The sequence below is a fragment of the Chaetodon trifascialis genome, chromosome 3 (assembly GCF_039877785.1).
Source record: "Chaetodon trifascialis isolate fChaTrf1 chromosome 3, fChaTrf1.hap1, whole genome shotgun sequence".
NCBI classification, from domain to species: domain Eukaryota; kingdom Metazoa; phylum Chordata; class Actinopteri; order Chaetodontiformes; family Chaetodontidae; genus Chaetodon; species Chaetodon trifascialis.
In genome coordinates, this window is record NC_092058.1 from 24,951,034 (window position 1) to 24,965,839 (window position 14,806).

At 43.4% G+C, this 14,806-nt stretch overlaps 1 protein-coding gene across 4 annotated transcripts; it reads right to left on the bottom strand.

The window, feature by feature from the left end:
- Nucleotides 1-194: 194 nt before the first annotated feature.
- pfkfb4a (6-phosphofructo-2-kinase/fructose-2,6-biphosphatase 4a) lies at nt 195-13,091 on the bottom strand. 4 transcript variants are annotated; one of them, XM_070958640.1, is made up of 14 exons: nt 12,793-13,091; nt 7,825-7,941; nt 7,547-7,643; nt 7,394-7,460; nt 7,225-7,299; nt 7,074-7,130; nt 6,870-6,991; nt 6,186-6,393; nt 5,943-6,089; nt 5,747-5,851; nt 4,552-4,681; nt 3,988-4,050; nt 3,803-3,867; nt 195-939 (listed from the first exon to the last, which is right to left on the bottom strand). In XM_070958640.1, the coding sequence occupies exons 1-14, from the start codon at nt 12,845-12,847 to the stop codon at nt 880-882; spliced, it is 1,368 nt and encodes a 455-aa protein (XP_070814741.1). In that variant the 5' UTR covers nt 12,848-13,091; the 3' UTR covers nt 195-879. The 4 variants fall into 4 exon arrangements, with proteins under 4 accessions (XP_070814741.1, XP_070814740.1, XP_070814742.1 ...); XM_070958639.1 differs by lacking the exon at nt 12,793-13,091 and adding an exon at nt 9,160-9,411; XM_070958641.1 differs by lacking the exon at nt 195-939 and adding an exon at nt 1,791-2,941 and having other exon boundaries at nt 12,793-13,090.
- Nucleotides 13,092-14,806: the final 1,715 nt, after the last annotated feature.

Genomic DNA, 14,806 nt, shown 5'->3' on the forward strand with positions numbered 1-14,806 from the left:
CAGTTGCAAAGACAGAATGATATTGTTGAATATGTCAGACAATGTGATGGCAATTTTTTTTCACCTATGACATTTTAGAGTCAATGGATTAGGTGAGAAAGTACAGACAGATTAACGGAGAACGAAAATAATCACCAGTGCAGCCCTTACATATATAATGAAACCCACAATGAGAGAGGTGATGACAGGGTGGCTTATAAAAATAACACCTTTATTATAGTGGAGCTGGGACGTACATTTTGAAGTCCATACTTCATTTTCACATTTCTTGTGTGCTCAGATGTGTTCTTCACAAAACAGTATTAAGAGTGTTTTAATTTCACTGAAGATCTATGTGTAGAATCACCTGCTGAAAAAAGCCATCAGCATAAAGTTTACGTGACTTCATTTCCGTCCATTCATTCATTCATCCATTCATTCATTCACCAGTCAAATAGTATGATTTATAGCACTGTTTTCAGAGTAGGTTTGAAACCTTCAAATTGCACATGATCACTGAAGAAGCCTTCACATAAAACAATGATTGCACAGTACAGTAACACATCAAACATGTAGCAGAAAATCACATGATCACTGGATGAAACCACATGGTTAATACTTAAAAATACATACATACTCTGCGTAGCTTTGAAATATGAACACTGAGGCTCAAACATATGATGATGTCAGGTTGAGCTCCTTCAAATCCCTTAAAAAGACAGAGGTGTCACAGAGAGAGGTGTATGTGTGTGGGGCACAGGTGTTGAAGGAGGAGGCACATCACCCAGACGGTCACCACTGCGAGCTGGATATGGAAAAGTGAAGTGAAAAAAACCACAGGAGTCCATCAAAAGGGAGCGAGAGAATGAGACCGCAGCCTGGCTGGGTGACAGCAGGTGGTCAGAGGTGAGGAGGGACGGTTTGCAGGGCGTCTTCAGGTGTACGATGGATGTTCACATTCTGGAAAGAGGAATGCATCAGTGTCAGATGCCTTCTGAACAAATATGGCCGTGTATGAACACTTTCACAAGGACAAGAGCAAAGTTTAGCAGCTGTGATTTAGCTACCACACACCAAACAGTTGGGGAGAGTCAGTGTCACACTGCTCATCTGTTGTGTTGTGTTAATTTATTTTTTTGGTGCTGTAGTCACAGTTTTTAAGACAGTTTGCTATATTAGGGAAGTTTAGATTTGTTTTATGATGCACTCACAGATGACTTGACCTCTTTAAGCCTGTGCTGGATGCATCAGGTTCATCTGAAAACTCATTCAAGTGCACATTACCGGACTCATTCATAGCTGTCAGATGCTGAGTCGTTACAGCAGCATTTATCTGACTCATGATTTGTTTTTCATGATGGGTTTATTTTGATCACAACATCAGTTGCACAGAAGCAGGTCTGAAGAGCTTGTATTATTAGTCGGGTGTAACAAGTGTACATTGTTATGACTCTAAATCTGCCCAGAGAGAAATCTGTGTGGGACACACTGCGTGTTTTGTGCCGGCTGATGAATGGCAGCACTTTCTTACGCAGCCCAGTGCAGCCTTTGCATACGAATGAACGGCGAAATCTCACTCTTCAGTTTTTTCACAGCGGAGAAAGCAGGAAGGACACTGCCCTGAACATCTGATCTGAAGATAGTAAGAAGAGGAAGGAAGCAGTCGGCCTCTTTTGATCTCCAAGCAGCACGAGCACGGATATTTAGCTTTTTGTTAAGATTAACCTTCGAAGTAAAGCACATAACCCAAGATCCAACAGCTTTCATGTCAAACTTTCTAAAATGAAGGACAAGAATGTGGTAAGCACATATGAAATGGTTGAGTGGAGTTTATTTAGAAACATTAAACAGGAATATCTCTTAATTCTGACCAGTGATATGAAATATACTTATTGAACAAAAACAATAAAACAAACTATGTCTGTACTTCCAGAATTCTTCATAAGACAGTGTCAGACATCCTAAAACTAGATGCAAACTGTTATAGAGGACATTTAAAAGGTATGCCATGCAGTGGTGTCAGCTACTGTAGATACTGTAGATTCCTCATTGATGCGTGCTGCTGGTTGGACCTGGTTGCTACCTTTTCACTAAGTCCCAACCTCACCTGTGCACTGTTATTGGCAGCGGGCTACACACCAGCTGCCAGGAGGTTGCAGCCCAGAAAGGTCCCAACCACAGCAAGATAAGAATATTAAAATATACAGGCAGATACAGACACTGCCACACACTCCTAGTAGGTCATTGGTGATGACTGAGAGGAATTACTTTTGTTTTCTAAGGGAAATGCTGCATAGTATACCTTTAATAATAATAAAAGTTGATTTTTTGTGCAAAATATAAAAAAAAAACCTTGTTTTGTGTTGTGCGTTGCTGTGAAACTAAAATTAGAGTTTCCTGACTTCTACCAACAGTGATGTAAAGTGATGAGAGACTGGTAAAAGTTAAAATTAAATCATTTCAACAGATAAAGATCACTGAGAAGAAAAAAAAACACTACACATAAATCACTGCTTCAACAAAAAAGGTGCTGGGGTGTCATTGCTTCACAGTTGAGATCACAGCGTCAGCTCAAAAAGAAAAAAAACCTTCATTAGCCTTTCATTCATTCATTCTCCAAAAAACTGGAGAACGTGCACGACACAAGATCCGTGTCAGGATTAATAACCAAAATCAGAAACTGGATTCCAGTCAACTACCACCGTCATCATGTCTTAGGATATAAGTGGAGGAAAAACAGAAGATAAGACCAGTGAAGTGTGGAGAGTAATTCAACTGAAGAAGGTGGAGAAGACAGACTAGAGGCTGTTGAGTTTGGCGGGTACATTGTGCGTCTGAAGGGTAGAGTGTGCGTAAAGAAGGATGAGGGTGGGGTGTGGGGTGTGGGGTGAGGGGCACTGCCTCATTGGTGGGCTGGCACTGTTAGCAAAGCCTCCTCTGACATCCGAGACACTTCTACGTTCTGTTTGATGAAAAAAATAAACACACAAAGAGGGGGAGGGATCAAAACAAGTCCACTGCGCACACACACACACACGCACGCACTGGGCAAAGACTCGGACGTACGGATTAAGTTCAGACGTCCGTTTTCCACATGGTTGACGTTTTTGTTTGTCTTTGTCAGTTATGTGTCAGCAGTGTAAGGAGAAATGAAACCTCTGCATAGATGTTCTTCTTTTGCTCATCTAATGTTTTTTCTTCTGATTCAGCTACACAAACATAAAAAACCTAAGATCATACAAAGGAGCCTTATGGGTGATTAATCTAAAATACCAAACCTGACCTGCAAGTGACGGTTTCTAATATCACATCACATTATTCATATACGGTGCATTTATTTACATAATACTTGCTGCAAAAGTGTATTTCACTGAGAGCTATCATTGGCTTGTCCACTATCATTGCGTGAACACTTGTATCAGTGCTTTTCAGCATCAAACCCTGCAAGAAGCTTAACATCATCCACTCAGAGGCATGTTCATAGAAGGGGTGTGAGGGTGAAAAGCAATAGCAGCCTCAGTTATGGTTCCTGCTGTGTTCTGCATAATCCAAGCAATCCAACATGAAAACCTGCTCTGAACTCTTTACCGTTTCATGCCGCTGCTCATACAAACATGGGCATCAGAATGAACTGCAGTTAAAGAAATCTGTGTTGTGTTTGAACACTGCGGTGAAATATCAGGCTACGCCAGGATGTTCAGCACCTGAGGCTGATGAAGCCGTTTGTGAAGCATCCTACCTTACAAAAAGTGGGTCAGCTGTATCGTGTGTGTGTGTGTGTGTGTGTGCGCGTGTGTGTGTGGTTGTATGTTGTCATACCCACCTCTGGTCTTTCTCGGTGCGTGTTGACTGCGTCCACATTTAAGCTGATGGACTCCACCTTGCAGCCTGATCATGCAAACACAAGTTTGAAGTCATTAGTTCAAGGTGTCATGTCATGTCAAGGTGAATGTTTTCATTTGAAATACATATTAGGTGCATCATATGAAAACAGGAGACCAGTCCTACCATAGGCCACCGGCGTGAGCTTCAGCACAGTGTGCAGTGGGCACTTCAGGTATGGCAGCTCTTCTGTGGGAAGGCAATTACACACACACACACACACACACACACAGTTCATGAAACTACCTGAACAAACAAGGAACCTGTACATCATTTCCAGATACATATAATGTATTCTTTCTACTACATCCATCTTTAAAGTAGTCATGCTATTAGTAAAGAGGTAGTATCACTAAACTCCTAATGATACCCATCCCTGGTCTTGCAATATACTGTATACAGTGTAGTATTGTGAAATCTCTGGGAGACATTGAATTATTTTTAATCTGACATTTTTTTTATGTTACTTGGTCTACAACATGGAAATCAGGTCAGTCAGTCTGGAGTGAAACACACTTGTTAAACTGGGCAATATGAAAGTGTGTCAGCTTTACACTGAATGTGTGACACTGTAAAGAAAACACTCCATCCTGTACCTTAATGAAAACCAGGAATAAAAACTTTATTTCAGTCAGAATTTAACTGCATGGCGGAGAATAAAAACTTTCTTCCATGAGGTTCAGGACTAACCTGCTGTCTTGTCCAGGAAATAAGCCAACAGGCAGCGCATGACAGCCTGGTGACAGATGACCAGCACGTTCTCTTGACGCTCCAGCTCCATGATGACCGGCTCCAACCGCTGCACCAGGTCCTCATAGGACTGAGTCAGAAGACACCAAAAAAAGAGGCAAATCAGACGAGTGGGAAGCCTCTGCCAACAAGTCAATTTGCAGTTTATATCCATGTGTGTCCAAATTCAAGTTACTACAACATTGAAAAGTATGATTCCAGTGAATAACCTACAGTCAGAAACATGCTGTCTTCACAGAATATTTTTCCAGAGGAGTACAGAGCACTGATAGAGAGCTTCATCACATGGTGCAACGACAATCCCCTGAAGCTCAATATCAGCAGAACCAATTATGCTGGTGAACTATAATGCTTCAAATATGGATGCTGCTGCAAAGAAACTACAAATTCCTCAACCTCAATCTTCAACCAGGCAGCACAGAAGATCTCTACAATCAGCACAGTTTCAAGGTGGACTCCCAAGATTAATGTCACCAATTCAGTATCTGACCAAATGAGAAATATGGTCACAGTCTCTTCTTCTGTTCCTGAGTTATGGTGTTTGAACAAATCAAAGCTGTGAATTCAAACTTCCATACAACCTTTTCTCTGCACACATTCTGCTTCAAGCTACCTCAACTAACGCTCGCTTTAACAAGATTCCCCAAAGCTCTACATCAGCACTGTGTGCCTGGGCAGCCAACTAATGCCTATATCGATCTTCCTGTCTTAGATTAATGGAAGGGTAATGGGATGGACTTAAAGGTGAGAACAGACCAGCAGGCATTCAGACCCACAGTAAACAACCTGACCCCCACATTTTTGGCTCACACACACATTCACAGACTGATGTGAAGTCTTTGTTGACTGTCATCTGGTGTTTAGCCAAATCTGTGTGAGGGGCTGCTTGTCCAGGCTCATTAGCAAGTGGCCAGTAGCCATCTGGATGCTTTTTAATGGTGTTTGTGGTTACGTGTGTGTCCCTGTATTCACCAAAGAAGACCGACTCTGCATTGGGTGATGCCAAAATTCAAACAGAGACATATGGTGTCTGCACGCTACTTCACCGGTAACATGCAAAAAAACACTCTAACAGTTAGATAACCACATCACATCATTAGACAAAAGATAACAATGTTAAATTTTAGCCCCTGACCTCTCCTTTCGGGTAGCGATAGCGGTATTTGTCCTGGTCCCTCAGAGCAAACTCCAGAGGATAGTGATCCTGGATCTCCTCGTACATCATCTCCTCACACACGCCCTGAAATGACACCGCGTACAGATTAAAATGCCATTAACGCCGCACACATCTACAAACAGCTGTGCTTAGCGGTTGAGAATGTAGCACTCACTGCATCGATCTCGTTCAGGACCTTCCACTGTTCGTAGGGCACACTGAGAGCCTCAGCTGTCTGAATGGTTCTCTTCATCTGACTGGTCCACACCTTCAGGTCGCTAATGCCCTGTGACTGGATGAACTGGCTCAGCTTCTTCGCAAACTGTACGGAGAACAAAAATAAATAAATAATAAAAATTCACCAAGTCATCTTGTCAGGCTCTGTAGACATGTCTCGTGTTGAAAAAGTCTGACATACCTCTTTGCCTCTGGGTGTGAGGCCCGAGTCTCCTCCGATTCGACCCTTGACATTGAGCTCGCTCTCACCGTGGCGGCACAGGTAGATGGAGCGTGGTGTGATGTGAATGTTCATGAGGTAGTAGACGATCCGGCTCTGGATGTGATCTAACACCCTGTTGACCAAGTACCGCTGACCAACATCCATGATTTTGATGTAAGAGAGATCCCTGAGGGGAGACCACAGACACATTAAGCCTTCGGCTCCACATTGTGTGATGTGACTGAGCTAAAACCACTGTATAAACTTGAGGGCCCCCACATGATCAGTTCTTTAAAAAATTAACTGCTTTAACCTTTCAAGCTAAAAACTTCAGAAAAGTGATTAAGAGAAAACACAGGCTGTGTGCTGCCATGTCTTCGTATTGGTCAAAAGGCAGGCAAATGTTTGCTCCTGACCTACTTGAAATACCAATGAGCACTGGCAGAGGACTATATTACATAACTGATGTCATAACTACGTTAGGAAATGTCTGGTTTTAAAATATCTGCAAACATGAACAAAATTAGACAAAGTAATGTTTACGATATCATTAAAAATACCAGTGTACTTGAAGCAGCTAATCTATTAAACTAGTGAGAGCCAATATTTTTGCACAGTATGGCTTCTTTACTGGCACACTTTCCACAGCAGCTTTCACCTCACCTGTCCAGAACTTCATCCAGTGTCTCGTAGGAGTTTTCATAGCACTTTATCCTCTTCATGAAATCTTCCACTGCTTCTTCTGTGTTACAGTTGGTGTAGTCAGGGCTACCCAGCTTCACTTGCTAAACAGAGAGTCAGCAGAGGAGTGAGTACAAGCTCATTTTGTCTAAAGTTAAAATAAACAGATGAGCTCAAGACACGCACCACTATGTTCTCCTGTATCACATCTGGGTCTTCACACACGGACTCCACGAAGAACACCTGGGAGACGAGGTGAAGGAGGAACAAATCAAGCTTAAAAGCAAGTGTCAACTAATGCAGTGACGCCTCCCAGAACTGTCACCCAACAAGTTACCTTGAAGCCATTCTGCTCTGCAAACTGGATGATGGTCTCCCTCCTTTCTCTGGTGGTGTTTGTTGCATCAAAAACCTGTTGAAAACAGACAGAACAAAAACAGATGAGCTTTTTTGCTTTTAGCATAGCAGAGACATCTAAAAAAACAAGCGTTCAATATCTGACCCACCGCAACTTGGCCTCCTTCGTCTGTGAGATACTGTCGCACATCGTTCAACGCTGCTGAAGCACATTGTCTGTAAAGATCACAGAGACATAAATGTCACGTACTCAGTGGTTAAATAAACTGTTAAGGCATCCAGACGCTAATTGTCATCCTTACCGTCTGATCTTTAACCCCTCCTCGTTGTCTGGACGGAAGAATTCAAAGGACTTGTAGATCTTCACACACTCTCTCCTGTACTGCCCAACATTGAACTCTATGGAAAGACGGACGCAAGAACACTTGAGTTCATCTTTCTCTTTGGCATGAAACTTGTGATGTACATCCTGGATTAATTCCCTTTATCCTCTAGAACTGATGTTTCTACAACTGTGCCTTGTTTCATCAATGTTTATTAGATGCTGCGAACTGATGCTAAAGATCCTGAGAGGTCGTACCTCTGGTGGGCACTCCGATCCAGTTAAGATAGCGGGTCAGCTTCTTGGAGATATAGGTCTTCCCCCTGGCAGGAAGGCCCACTGTCACAATCAGGGTGGGACAGTTGGTCATGCATACTGGAATGAGAGAGGAAAAGGGCACAGACAGCTTCAGTCAGGTGCTGATCACAGATCATGCACATGGACGATGGAAAACTGATTTGAGTGTAAAATATGTCACATCTAAGTAAATGCAAAATAGTTTACCTCAAGGTTGTGTTTAACAGTTAGTATCACCGTATCACAATATGCCTTCAGCGCTTTCAAAACCCGCCCTTACATTACATAATAATAATAAAGACAGATTTAATATTAACATTAGATTGTCCTTATCAGCATGTGTAATCCAGTTTTATCTGCCATGAAGACAAAGTCACATCACACCACTCCGAGAGGGCAGACGTGTCCAAGACGTTGTGAAACACTGCACTTTAACTATTTAACACCTCTGGAGAGAACGAACAGCTAGTGTCCACACTCAGCGGCAGTGTGTGCACAGGTGACTGGGCCAGAGAGCGTGGCGTTCTGTGCTACTTCACCACATGCATCCTCTTGTTAGATCATGTCCATGTTTTAAAGCTGCCTGTCTGTAAAAGCAGGGAAAAGACTTAGAGAGTATCTTGTCCTGCTATGTGCTGTGTCACTGGTTCTGCCAACCAACTTGTGCTCCATATTTCACGGCAAAAAAACCCGACAGATTTCCTGACTACAAGCTCATGATTTCGTTGGCATTTTCAAGTCTATTGATTCAAAAATTCTTTCTCAGTGAGGTCACAGTGAGGACACACACCACAGAGAAAGTGACCACTGTGACCGTAGATAACATCCACAGGGGCAAATCACTCACATGACTGCAGGGATACAATTCCTGTTTACCAACAGTTGGTGCTTGACTTGGCACACAGTAACAAAGAGATGGACCAGCACCAGTCCTTTCTCCTCGATGCGAGCTGCCTTCATTTGCGTGATCATACAGTGAATCCTTAGCTTACATAACTGTGAGCCAGATGGCAGCAGAAGCAGCAAGACATCTGATTTCAGCGTGCTCTTGTCCGCGCGCTCATTACCACGGTAACGTTAGCTAGAACATCAATACAGACATACATTGAGCTCCACGCAGGAGGATTAGCATTAGTTCTGTCAGCTACCACGGTGACTCTGTCTGCGTGCCACCAAGAGCAAACAAACCTTGAACAAAAGAAATGACAAATACCTGTTGATACACGTTAAACTACAGGTAAAATAGCTGTAACTGTTTCAAACACACGCTAAGTGCCGCCGCGTTGTCCTACCCACCCTTTCTTTGAGAAATGTGTTTTTCAGGAAGGCCATTTTTACACGGCATCCAGATCTTCTTGAGAGGGTTTTGGGTGAGTTCCCGCGGATTTGACGGTGTTTTGTCCTCCATTCCGGCCTGCTGTGTGGTGGAGGCAGCCGCGGCGGACACACGGGGCCTTTTCCCGTGATGCTGCTCTGAAGGTGACCGGTGTTTCATCCGCGCTGCTCTGCGAGGATGGAGCCTACCCGCTCGACCGGTATCTTTCTCGCTGTGCTGTTGTCACGTGATCCGCTCGGGCCACCGTGGAGACCAACGGTCGGCCGTAATGCTCGCAGTACGTGCGCAGTACATGTTTTACTGAGATGAAAGTGACACGAGCTGAACAGAACAAGATAAAGATGTAGCGAAGCATGAGGATCCACCAACACGACGACGTTTTAGGTTTATTTGTCACGGCAACAACAGCACCATTGATTGACCACAGCGGTGTGGCTCTAACACGGCAGGTACGGTAATATTCCTCTGTTGAAACTGCGTTAACTACCGCTGAAGGATTTATGCTGGTTTATTAGGGAGCCCTTTAGCAAAAGACGTTCCGACATGTCTCAGCAGGAAAGCAACAGGTGTAAGTGATAACATGAAAGATGCTGCATGGAACTGAGCTGATGTTACTGTTTAACATTACACTTTCCACAACTGTGAAAAAGGATATTGTCCGGTTGCCAAACTATGTATGCCAGGAGTTTGATTTGATTTAAAGTGTTGGGGGCAGCAGGACAGCAAAAACACAAATTTTACCACCTTCTGAAGTTCTTATGGCTAATGACACATCCAGCTGACATGGACCAAAATTAGCATTGACTCAGAGTGATGTTGGTCACTCGATGTATGTCAAAAAAGGAAAAAAAAAAAAAAAAAAAAAAAAAGCCTTTTAGCTCTAGTTTGGTCTCCACCAACTCCTGAGGGAAACATTTGCTCCATTGTTGTATGTATGGAAAAATACTGATTAGTGTAACTTTAACAGTGGAAAATGCTGTTAGGAATTAGTTTGCTGGCTAATTTCAGGCCCATATAGTTCAATTCAATTCAATATACCTTTATTTGTCCCGCAAGGGGAAATTCCAATTTACAGCAGCATCAGTAAAGGATGGAATTAGGTAAAAACAGCAAGTATATACAAAAGAGTGTAAAATAGTCTAATAGAAGCAACAAGACTGCACAACTGGTTTTAGCACAAAAACTATTTTGTTTTAGTCTTTCCACAATACACACAGCAGAGACAGATCACTGAGTTCGGCCACCTCACATAATGTCCAGCACTGCTTTGCCCACCTTATAAACCAGAATGACTCATCTCAGAAGTGTGGATGTGCACATGCACCAGATGTTCAGTATTGCTTTAAGGTTGCACTACGTTTGGTTTTAGCACAGTGGTTGCTTAAGACTTGGGCCGTGGGCTGAGTTTGCCTATTTCCCATACTATGTTTACAAAATGTAATGTTGACCAACAAAATTACAGGCAACCAGTCAGTTATCGTCATTTCAAGAAGGCTAGAATCAGCCAAGAGCTGTATAGTTGGGTTCAAATCATTAGTATGGGAGTCACTGCAGACTGAAGGCTCTTGTCGTCCTACAGCAACTTCCTCTGTTCTGTAGGCCTCATAAGGACAAATGGCAAATGACCAAAAGCCATTTGTGGTCTTAAGAAACAACTGCGGGTCACTTTGATTTGGAAAAGGAAGATGTGGAAGTACACAAGACCACAGAAGGAAAAGCTCAAGTGTAAATAATAACACTGACGATGGCTGAATTTCACGTAGCTGCTTCAGTTTCAGAGTCCTGATCGTCGTGCACCCTAGCTCACTTTGACCGCTTGCGGGAACACTTGAACAGAGTAGAGCCACTGTCAAAAAATATCTTCTGTCAAAAGGGCCAATTATGACAGTAATGCTGTCCACACTATCTCATGGCACTGCTTGTTTTCACAGAGAACATCAGTAACCATGAAGTGACAGATGTTTGAAATGTCTTATTCCTACACTCACAAAGTGACTGTTGACATTTTCTTACAAAAGACACTTTACGCATGAGCTGGCAATGTCCATGAGATGGCAGCATTACTCTCCCTCTTTCTCTGTATGTGTGGATACCATGACTTGTAAACTACCAGAATATAAGGAACACCTGTCATGCAAGCCAACAGATCTTATATTTCCTATAGATTTAATGCTTATAATATTCACATTTTTTTGTACAAAGGCGTTTCTACTGTTCTGTCCATATCAGGTGGACAGAGTGCCTTTCAAATTGGCCCCAGTCGAGTACATCAACATGACAATGGCCTAAAAAACTACCATAGAGTTAAATGTGCACCACACTAACATAGTGACAACATTATAAGCTTTACAAAGACAGGACTCTTTGCAGAAGTGTTGTACTGGATTGAATTACACTGCACAGGTGTGCCTAACATAGTGATGTACATTTTCAGGTTAGTAGGCCCATCTGTTCTTCTGTTTATGGACTCACGATGCACTGGTTATATGGAGCTTTAGAGTCAGTCTTGGTGGTGGAGTAAAAGGGCCTGTGACCTAAATATGGTGAGATGGAGGGTTTCTAATTAAATAGCTCCTCCTTTCTCAAATTCCCTGACTGCTAGTTGACTATAAGCCAGGTTCATTAGGTCCACAAAGAAATGGCACACTATGAGATATATTTTTAGCTTTTTCTGTGGGGTAATCCAGCTGCATATCCATACAAATTGCAGCACATACTGTAAAAGTTGGTTAGGCAACATGTATTATTTGGTGGACTATTTAAAGTAGCTTATCTTATCTGCGCAAAGCTTTGGTAGCCCAAGTGAAAGCAGCAGCAGTAGCAGTCCCCGTTGTGCATGTGCAGTGTATGAAATATGTCAAATGAGGTGTCTTGCATGCTGAGCAGTGGGACTCGAACAGGAAACAGATCTGTGCTCCTCCTCCCAGCAGCTGCTGCCAGGCTCTGATTGCAGCTAACAGTCTTTAGCCTGTAATATTCCGGACAAGTCATTTCCCAATATAGTATGTTAACATTACAGTGTGCCGTAAAGCAGCACACACAGAGACCTCTCCAGCTCAGGAGCCTACATCCAGGCGTGTAAGTGAACTGTTGTGCGTTTCATCGCAGCAGCACAGCGTGAGCAACAACAACCACAAACATAAACATAACAAACAGCCAGAAAACGCAAACAATTCAGCAACCATTCAGCTGTGCCACAGCGCCGGGATCGTGCTCGCTTAAAATAATGACAGGCTAATAATAAAAGAAAGCATGATGATCAGCTTCAGTCCACGCGAAGCTATTAGATTTATTATTTGATGTTTTTCGGCAGCAGCCACAAATCATCCGCCTGGCTCTTCATCCTCTGTGAGACAGCAAAACTGCTGCTGCAACGGACAATTCTGGGTCCTACCAAAAAAAAAAAAAAACAAAGATTGTCGGGCGGACTCGTTATGTAGGGGAAAGGTCTCGGTGACAGCGCCGCCACACCGACTCTTGTTTACGTCTCGAAGGGCTGCTCGACCTGCCCCTCGCTGCCCGACACTGTCGTCCGCTTAAAGACGCACGTTTTGAAACAAGTGTAGTGAAGCCGTCAGAGCGACGGGTCTTACCCGCTCCGTCCTGGTTCTGTGTGAGCTTGGACCGGCTGGAGCAGCCTCTCATCATGGGCGTCCGGCTGATGGAGCGCAGCGGCTGGCGGTGTGTACTCGCGTCCAGCAGCAGCTGATGCTCGCTGTGCACACACCCACTGTGTGCGTGCGGGACCTCAGGTCGAGAGGAAGGCTGTCTCCAAAGCTGGATGGAGTGAGGTAGCAGTCCTACCTGCCCCCCTGCACCCTCCTACACCCCACCCACCCTTTGACAGCTGGGAGATGTCCCCACCAGTCCTGACAGGGCTGGAGCGTTTCCCACGGTTAGATTTAAGATAGCCTGCTACATACATGTTTTTAAAGAAACACGCACCGTCACACAGATTGAGCCGCTCAGGCCGCTCAGACAGGTCTACAGTGTTAGCATAATTCAACAATATTCAACGTCGGACAATAAGACTGCGCAGGAATATTCTGTATGCACATTCACTGCTGAACGCTGATCTGATCTTCCATATAGGAGTATAACAGGAAGAGCTATGAAATTTTCCAGGAACTCGCAGAACTTGTTTTTCTGCAGTACCTGTCGAAGTATTCACCTGACTTCGAACTTCTCCAGGTATAATAACCTCACAACTTAGCATCACTATTGATTAATTGGGCTAAACACAACAGAAGCTCTTTAATATCTAAGTGAAAGTAAATCTCTCCAAATTGACTTGAAGCATTTGCTTAAAAAAACAAAGTGATTATCCATTAGTATGACACACCTGCTGCCTGAGCCTCACATAGATGTTTTTCATTGTTGAACAGTGATGTCCTGTGTGTAATCACGTTATGACAAATTCAAGAAACATTCACATTCAGATCTGATAAGTTAGGTGATGCACAAATCCGAGAAAGGACGCCTTAAAAAATACCCAGTATCCTTCAGCATTACAGTAAGATCACTCAGATGACAGAAAAGAACATGGCTCAGGTGTAAATCTGCCTGGTGAGACAGGCATTGATGATAGATGCCTGTGGACACGTGTGTGAATGAGCAACGGGGTTTCATGACTCAGATTTCTGTGCTCAGTGTAGATCTCTTTGCAAAGACTTGGTTTCATTTTCGGTTGTCCATTTTTCTTGAAATCAGCGCCAAAAATACAACTTTATTCAAAACAAAAAACAAGAACAAGTTAAAGGTGGATTGAGATTGTAGGGGAGGGGCGTTGAATACTTTTTATTCTTCTTATTATATATCACCAATTTCAGGCCATTTGTCCAGCCGTCTCACCCTGGGAGTACAATGCTGTGAAATAGTGTAAATCTGCCGGGTAAGTACAGGGCACTCTTGACGTTGCCATGAAACACACAGAAAGGGACACAGTGGAGGCAAAGAAACATTTGAAGGTCAGGCGGCTCTCAACTGACCTTAAACACATTCCTCCCTAAAGGGCAAAGTGATCTACCCCCGACTCACCCATCCTACACTCCCCCTGTCCACCTCACACCCAAGCCTCAGGCAGCACCTCTGGCACACACACTAGTTGGACCTGTCTCATTGGACCAAGCACGAGATAACACATTTTCAATAGTCCTGAGCAGCATAAGATTTCACTTGGTGTGAGGTGGAAGCTAACGTGACCTTCATTTGAATTTCACTGTCTGTCATAAATGCAACATTCAATTGCAGATAGCCTCATATGAGCATGTAATGATCAATATTGACACCTCATTGTTCTCCACAGACCAGGCTATTGCATACATAGATAACTACTCCTACTCTTATTGCACAGTTTCCAGGGAGACATGACACTGTAGCTGATAATGCGGGAACAGCAGACATAATGAATCAATACTGGGCCGCTGCGCAGGCTGGGACTTGCATTGAAGTGCTACAGGCAAGAGCAGGTCAGTTTAATGAATCAATCTAACTCACTAAACAACAACAAAAGTGTTTAAAGGACATTCCTTTGTGAACAGTGCTGAAAAAATGACTCATGACCGAACATAACTGCTGACCTCTGACCTGATTAAGTGTACAGGCATT

Bases quoted from the DNA above. Each gene is read 5' to 3' on its own strand.
- pfkfb4a (XM_070958639.1), bottom strand. From the start codon at position 9,358: ATGAAACACCGGTCACCTTCAGAGCAGCATCACGGGAAAAGGCCCCGT. The intron at 7,644-7,824 runs GTACGACCTCTC...GTCTTTCCATAG, and splicing joins GATCGGAGTGCCCACCAGAG to AGTTCAATGTTGGGCAGTAC. The intron at 7,461-7,546 runs GTAAGGATGACA...TGATCTTTACAG, and splicing joins GAGGGGTTAAAGATCAGACG to ACAATGTGCTTCAGCAGCGT.